General features: G+C 40.7%; 2 protein-coding genes across 2 annotated transcripts in view; one reads left to right on the top strand and one right to left on the bottom strand.

Annotated features, from left to right (window-relative positions):
* slc26a3.1 (solute carrier family 26 member 3) overlaps window positions 1-5,662 on the top strand; it is an 18,835-nt gene extending 13,173 nt beyond the window's left edge. The window contains exons 15-19 of the mRNA XM_014020137.1: window positions 184-279; window positions 365-586; window positions 3,114-3,168; window positions 3,251-3,384; window positions 5,642-5,662. Of these exons, the coding sequence (XP_013875591.1) occupies window positions 184-279; window positions 365-586; window positions 3,114-3,168; window positions 3,251-3,384; window positions 5,642-5,662 (528 nt within the window). The remainder of the gene's footprint in view (window positions 1-183; window positions 280-364; window positions 587-3,113; window positions 3,169-3,250; window positions 3,385-5,641) is intronic.
* A 504-nt stretch (window positions 5,663-6,166) lies between these two features.
* The window catches only part of cbll1 (Cbl proto-oncogene-like 1, E3 ubiquitin protein ligase), an 11,444-nt gene continuing 9,374 nt past the window's right edge, over window positions 6,167-8,236 (bottom strand). Inside the window, exon 6 of the mRNA XM_014020121.1 lies at window positions 6,167-7,461. Coding sequence (XP_013875575.1) covers window positions 6,453-7,461 — 1,009 coding nt within the window. The 3' untranslated portion in view covers window positions 6,167-6,452. The remainder of the gene's footprint in view (window positions 7,462-8,236) is intronic.

Genomic DNA, 8,236 nt, shown 5'->3' with positions numbered 1-8,236 from the left:
CACACACACACACACACACACACACACACACACACACACACACACACACACACACATATACATACACACACACACACACACATACACACACACACACTCCCACACAGATAATCTACTGTATCTACGGTCAGTTTATTTTTTGTTTTTGGTTAAATCAAGCATAATGCAAACACTGTGTTCCAGGTTGGATTTAACCCTCTGAGGGTTTTGCGGAAGAGGAACAAGGCCCTCAGAAAACTTCAAAAACTGCTGCAGAAAAGAGATCAGAATATTACAGAGGTGGGACTTKAACWAAAACTAGTAGCAAATATGTAAAGCTTGACTTCTTGTATCTTTAAGTAGTTTAACTACTTCTCCCTGACAGAAAGGAATAATGAAATTGTTCTGCCAAACAAATGATGACTCTACAGTGAACATGGCAGAGATGGACCTGTCAAAAGATTTCAAGGACCTCCCGCTCCACATAAACTGGAATGCTGAGTTTCCTTCTGAGATCAGTGTTCCCAGAGTGGATCTCCACAGTCTGATCCTGGACTTCTCTGCTGTCTCCTTCCTGGACATTTCCAGCTTGAAAGGACTCAAAATAGTAAAAACAATCTTTAATGTTTTTATACCTCTTTTCTTTTCAAAACAGCAAACAGAGACACTGAAAATTTAATTCCGGGAATTGCCTTTGTCTATAACTGGTACTACAAATGTTACATTTAATTTTTCAAGTTGGCTAAACTACCAGCTTTTAAATGCCCACTTGGCTCTTACTTTGGGGGGAAAACCTTTTCCTGGAGAAAACCAGTTGAATCTCTTCCAAAAAGGCTTTATTCTCGTCCCTCCCTCCAATCAGCCCAGTGGCACACGCAGTAAGGATTCAGAGTAAGAAGGCCTTGGCGCCTTATCGGGAAACCAAAATAAAAGAGCCTAGTCTGTTCCAGGCTGAATCTAAAAGAGAGACCCCACAAAACTTCTAAACTTCTACTCATATAATAACGAATCAGCCTTATAACATGTCTCTTCCTGGTTACACCCTTGGAGGTGTTACGTCAGACGTTAACGTAACCAACTTTTGTTTATGCAGACAGAACACATCGATAAGACACACCAACTCTCATACTCTGTTTAAAACCTCATGGCTGCAATGATCAGATTGTGCTAAATACGAAACTGGATCTAACATCTAGTCAGTCAGTTACAAAATTTCCTTCACTCTCATCCAAAACATATCCAGAGTGTTGCTTTGTGCAGAAGAGCACTGCATTCAACAAAGATTATATAAATGGCTAGACCCCTGGTTTTGTAATTATGAGAAAAGAAGTGAAAAGGAGTACTCCTTGAGAGTCTTGGATTTTGAGCATGTTTTGAGATGTAACAATAGGAACTATAGTTTTGAGTTTATGTTTCACCCAAACTGTGCTGTACCTTTTATGTTCTCATTCCTAATATTCTCCATCCTTGTCTCTCCCAAGGAGAACCTCAGCATCTTCATCTCTGAGACTTCCTGTTCTCTCTCCCATCTTTTTGTCTATGTCTCTGTCTCCAGACCATACAATATACAGTAGCTGGTCTCACTGACTCTCTTGTAAACTTTTCCTTTAATCTTTGCTGACACCCGTTTATGACAAATCACTCCTGAAACTTTGCTCTGTCCTGCCTGGATTATTTTCTTCACCATTTTACTACACTTCCTGTTTTCCTGGACAGTGGCTGAAGTCCTGCACCTTTATGACATCTTCTCCTTGTTATCATCACTGTTCCACCTGTCTCCCTCTCATTCACACACCTGTACTCTGTCTTACCATGACTGACTTTCATTCCTCTTTGTTCAAGTTACCTCCAAGTTCTCTTCCACCTATTCCCTGTTCACAATGATCACAATGTCTTCTGCAAACGTCATAGTCCATGAGGATTCCTGCATGACCTCATCTGCTTCCTCATACAACACCACAGCTCCTCTCTCATCTTCTCAAAATACCCCTTCCGTCCTTCTTTCACACTATTCTTACTTGTCAGGACTTCAACATTCCTTTATTTAACAAGTCTAACCTGCTGGACATCTTTGCCAGCCTGATTCCTAATACCACTTCTCACTCAGGACCAACCCTACTTCATTTCTCTTTCTATCCACACCATGGTAAAACACTTAAACCTTGCTCCAATGCTGAGAGCCTTGTTGTCCTTACTTGGTCTATTAGACACAGAAAACACCGACCTTCCTTCTCTGCRTCATGTCAGCCAGCTCTCTACATTTGCCTGTTGTTCCTGCAGTTGCAACACCCTAGACTTTCTACTTCTTCTTACTTTGTCTCCTGGCGTGATTTCCTCTTTGTGGAATTTGACTAAAAATAGAGATTAGATAAACGGCTCTTTGAAGGGATCCGGATCTTGAGGAGTTGTGTCATAGAGCCATCCAAAGAATTGTTCAATTTTCAATGAATTACGTACATCACTTTACTCGGATGGAAACGTGTTTTCTCCCTTTCCCCATGAGSTTCTATACTCCACCACTCTGCCTGTTTTTCATTTAAAAATGCAAAAGTGGGAGCAATTTAAGGATGAACAAATAAAGTTAATAAGAGGAGTAAAGAATAAGACCACAAATGGGTCTTTACCACCCGCGATTCAGCTCCTATCGTTTGTTGTAAAGAACCGTTCCAACAATTTGGATCGTTTGTGAATGTCACATCTCTAACAGTAGCATAATTTCTGATGGCACCCTATTTATCAACAGCAGCGGCGACATCTGTTGTTGACCTGGGCCTTGACTGGGTTGGTGTCGCTTGGTGACAAACTCGCATATTTGTTTTGGCAAAAGTGTTTAAAGCTTCCTGACACAACCCTCACCATTTATCTGGGCTTGGGACATGTATAAGAGACACATTGGATTATGCTCCATAGTGGCTGGTTTATAACTATAATCTAGTATTAGTCACCATTTCAATATGACACATTTTGTATGGAAATATTTCTGTATACTCTATATACTATCTAAGACTTTTTAATTACTTCACAATGATGTCTTGTAGTTTAAATACTGGACAAGTTTGTTTTTTAAGCTTAGTAGTTGATTTTACCTCTAACAAGGCAATTTAAACATTCAGCCAGCATATTTTTCTCCACAGGCATTCAAAGAGTTTATCCAAATTGGAGTAGACGTTTACATCGTTTCGTGTGATGGTGAGTTAATGTTTTTTCTGTGTAGAAAAATTGCAAATTTTGTCAGTGTGATGCTGAAGTATGAATGGATTTTCCGTTCCAGCCTTAATCGTGGAGAAACTACACAACTGCATGTTCTTTGATGATAAGATCCTGACCTCCATGTTCTTCCCAACCCTGCATGATGCCATGCTGCAAGCACTTGACAAACACAGAGAGCAAAGCAGAGACTGTGTGGTAAGGAACGTGTTGGCTGCATATTATAGACTCATGAGTGCCAACAAGGCAAGGGATGGGTGCAATAGACACCTCCCCCAAATTATTATTTTTTGTTTGTTTTTGGTTATTTAGGATTATTAAAACCAAACATTATTTTGGCAAAATTAGGAATTAAAAACATAAAATGTTTTTTATTTAAATATTAAAAATAAAACTTAAAATCTAGTGCCCCTGAATGTTTAAGATGCAGGGTCTCTTGAGGTTATATACATAATTTTTAACATACATTTAGAAGAAGACAAGCTTATAAATTGAGTAATGACAGTGCTTATTCAATAAGTAATCCATCCATCCATTCTCTGTACACGCTAATTCCTTTCAGGGTCGCGTGGGTCACTGGTGCCCATTTCTAGCAGTCACAGTGCGAGGGGCGGGATACGATGGACAGGTCGCAAGTCCATCACAGGGCCACACATAGAGTGGGGTTGGGCATAATCGTATCATGTGCAATTAATCGTCAGAAAAACATTAATCGATTACTTTTTGGGAATTGACAATTAATATAATTAATGGTACCAGGCAGAGTCTGCTCGCTGCTCCTCTCCACTTCAAATATGATGAACATTTTAAAAAAAAGTTCTGTAATTTATTTATCCATCAACAGAATTTAAAATTTGATTTATAGCCTGAAGTCTGTAATTTTAACACAATTTGGAACAGGTTTTTACGAAGAGAAAATCTTTCCCACTAAACTGGTCATGTGACTAGGACATAAGGGTGTTAGGGGACTCCAGGGGATTAATTGTCAAATTAATCGTTATCGGCTAAATACCACAGTTAATCGTGATTATTTTTTTTCCCAATATTGCCYAACCCTAACATAGAGAAACATTCACTCTCTCACTCACAACCTAGGGAGCATTTAGAGTTATCAATTAACCTAACAGTCATGMTTTTGGTCAGTGGGAGGAAGCTGGAGTACCCAGAGAGAACCCACACAGGCATGGAGAGAACATGCAAACTCTACCCAGAAAGGTCCCTGAACCGGGGGTTGAAGCTTCTCGCTGAGAGGCATCAGCTCTACCAACTGAACCACCGTGCCGCCTCTCTGACTACTTGCACAACTGGCCTTAATATGTTATTTCWCYATTCTACTAAAAGTTGACACATGAAAATTCCTAATTACCTTCACCGAAGCATGTCTCCATTTTTTTACTGATGTAATGCATTCTAGGGWATGAAATGGTTGCAGTTGGTTGGTTATATTTTGTATTTATTTGTGTTTTATGCACAATATATGGGTTGAAACATTCTCATGTTTAGTAAATTAGCTCTGGAGCTAAAACCATATTTACAGGATGAGTTAAGTCTCAAGACACCTTTTTATTTTAGAAACCAAAGGGAAAATGTCGTATCTGAACTTCAGCAAGTAATGAGTGTACTGAACAAATTTAATGAAGCTTTAGTTACACTATAGTCTGTAGAACAAACCATTACAAAACCTCAAAGCCACTGCCACACTAAATGTGATTTCACTAACTGTAAAAATGACAGAATATAAATTAGCTGTGGTGGCCATCTTGAATTGAGTTGACTCCAAACTTTTGTAGATGTACACCTGCTGATTTTTGTCAGGTTGTATTCAAATCCATCCATGGGTAAAATATTTTGTGAACAGATGTTGACACCACCTCATACCACACTAGACAAAAAATGTCATGCTGCTAAAAAGCTCAATGTGTAATTTCAGATTATGTCAAACTGAGTTATAGTTTGTTTCCCCAAGTTCAGTTGGCTGTGGCACCCATCTTGGATTGTCTCCAAACTTTTGTCTATTTTAGTTATACATTCATTAAGTTTCATTACAATCTGTTCATGAGATATTTTGCTAATAGATAAGTAGGGTTAGTAAATGTAACACCAAACTGTATCTCAGTGTCTGTAGTTATCTGGGTTTTAGCCATTTGCAAAAGCTGATTACCAGTGGCAGCCATCTTAAATGGGGATGACTCTGAAAGGTTTATGTCGATGTAGTGGGTACTTTATGCAAGTTTCTTGAGATATTTTGGTAACAGAGATGTGGTCTCACATTTCTGCAGTGGGTGACAGTAAAAGTATTATGATTTTGAACAAATGACCACAAACATAAAATAATTATCAGTGAAACCTGTAGGGTCACAAATGCTGTTTGAATTATCTTCACTACAGTCATCTATGAACATTTTAAATTAACTTGGATGTTGCTCTACTAAAACCTTTTTGTCTAATTTTGCAGTTAAAAAACACCAAACTGTAGAAGAATGACTGCATCCAGAAGCATCAAGTATTGTTCTACAAGATCTACATAAATCAATGAGTGCACGCACCATTTCAATCTGTTCAAATAACTCACTAATATTCTGTTTCTTGAGATTAGATTTCTAATAAAATGTGGTCACAGCCTTTGTTGTAGTTTCTTTTTTTAACACCTACAGCAAAAAATCAGGAGTACTCAAGTTTCATATTGAAGTTTTGAAATGTTGCCAAGTTAAAATGTCAACTGCATGAGATATTTGTCTTCCACTTTACATTAATGCACTGTTTATGTTGGTCTATATAAATCCCATTCAGGGTTCAGAGTGTAGGAAAACTTTTTCCTTTTACTTAACACAAACACCTTTTTTTTCCCCATATACTTTATTACAAACTGAATGATTCACAAATGAAGCCATAAATGAACACAAACCCCCTCAAAGTGTTCTGTTAGCTGGTATGTTCCTGCATCAAAAACCACATCAAAGAAAAAAAAAATATGGCAATGTGTTTTTAGAACTGGTAACATCATTTAATGAAGGTGTGTGAAACATCAGCAGACATACAGATATTCAAAGGTTATTTTAAAAGAAAGGGACATTCTTGCATTTATCAGAGTTGATGTTCAGCTGAACACAGCTAGCTAAAATGTGCACCACGTATACGTTTAATTCAGGGCAGTTTGTTTATAAAAATCAAAGTCCTACATCCTGGAACCCTGAGGTTTACTATCACATAATTCAGTTAAGTTTTATGAAAATGAAATGACACTGAATGTTTGCCCACTTTGCAGTTTACTGATAGTAAGGTCGATAATGACCCTGATCTGGGTGGTGTGGCCCGGGCATCTGGCCCTGGGGAGGCGGACCCTGCATCCGTGGAGGCGGTGGCCCTCTCGGAGCGGGCCACATCCCAGGACTCAGCCCTCCGGGTTGGCTAAAAGGGGGACTAAGAGTGCCCTGGTCTTCGGGGAACTGCTGCATGGAGCTGGGGTTATAGTGATGTGGTGGTGGGGCATTAACAGGGGGTCCGCTGTGCTGTGGTGGAGGTCCTGGAGGTGGGTGGTTAATATAAGGGGGTATTTGACCTATGATGTGCCCCGGTGGTGGAGTGATAGGTGGGGGGGCTGAGGTCATCGGGGGAGGAGGGGCCTGGCTGTACACCATGTGAGGGGTCCTGGAGGCCTGAGAAGGATGCTGCATTGGGTGACTGATGGGAGGGGGTGGAGGAGGAGGGGGGCCGAAGTTATGCTGCGGTGGCCCCATCATGTGGTGAGAATGTGACACTACAGGAGGCTGGCCAGGATAGTCTCCAGGGTGGTGGTGAGGGGGCTGACCGGGACCACCAGAGAGGGGGTCCCTTGTGGAGGAGTCATCCTGGATGGGCACGGTGATGAGATTGCTGTGTTTACGAGTCGTTACCGTGGAGATACGGAATGTCTCGGGCCCTAGAGGCGAAGGAGGGGGTGGGCCGTCGTGAGGGGTGGGCGGGGGCGGCTGACCGTAGGGGTCGTGGCTGCCGTGCTGGAGTGGGTTGGGGTGGTGGATGTGGTTTTTGGGTATGTGAGGCGGAGGCACACGAAACCGCTCCGAGACCTCGGACACAGGCGGCAGGTGCAAAGGGTCCGGGCGGCCCATGGAGGACTTGGACGCCCTCAGGTGGCGGTGGTTCACATGGGCCTGGAGGTCACGCTGGGACAGATAGGTGCGCTTGCATCCTGGCACAACACTGCACATGTAGAGGGAACCTCGCTGACACTGCTCAATGCGCTGAACCGGATCCGTGCAGCTGTACAGAGAGAGACTGAACACAGACGCTGAAGCTGAGTGACATCGAGAAATGATTTTACAAAACACACAACTATAGGATTTATTTAGCAAATGTCACTAAATCCTTTTAAAATTAAATAGAGTAAGGGCATTGTATTCTGAAAATTTTGTTTAAAAAAGTGAAAACTGTCTTATGTTTGAATCAGTACATTTCATACTTTTACTAATTCTGAGACACATTTTTGTATCAAAACATGTTAAATTACTGTAATTTAACATGTTTGGACAATGGTGTGGTATTTTTTTAAATCAGTCCACCTATATAAATTACTGAACTTTTTACTTCAAATCAAATCAACTTTATTTAAAGTGCTTTAAAACAGCGGCCGCTGACAAAGTGCTGTACATGAGGGGCCGAAAACAAATCAACACAAAACAAAACATTAAAAACAAGCAAAAAACAGCTAAAATAGACCAAGGTCTCAAACTGTGTTAAAAGCCAGTGAATAAAAATGTTTTAAGATGAGTTCTGGCAATGAGGAGGCCAGCCAGACATGTAGAGGTAGTTCATTCCAGAGCTTCGAAGCAGCAACTGAAAATGCTCGATCTCCTCTGAGGTTTCGTTTTGTCCTGGGCATTTTAAGGTGCAACTGATGGGCTGACCGGAGATACAGTGGGGAGAACAAGTATTTGAAACACTGTTGATTTTTCAGGTTTTCCCACTTGCAAAGCTTGTAGATGACTGTAATTTTTATCATAGGTACTCTTCAACTGTGAGTGATGGAATCTAAAACAAAAATCCAGAAAAA

The sequence above is a fragment of the Austrofundulus limnaeus genome, unplaced genomic scaffold (assembly GCF_001266775.1).
Source record: "Austrofundulus limnaeus strain Quisiro unplaced genomic scaffold, Austrofundulus_limnaeus-1.0 Scaffold241, whole genome shotgun sequence".
Classification (NCBI taxonomy): Eukaryota; Metazoa; Chordata; class Actinopteri; order Cyprinodontiformes; family Rivulidae; genus Austrofundulus; species Austrofundulus limnaeus.
The sequence above is the reverse complement of the archived record's forward strand: the minus strand, read 5'-3'. Positions and strand labels throughout refer to the sequence as shown.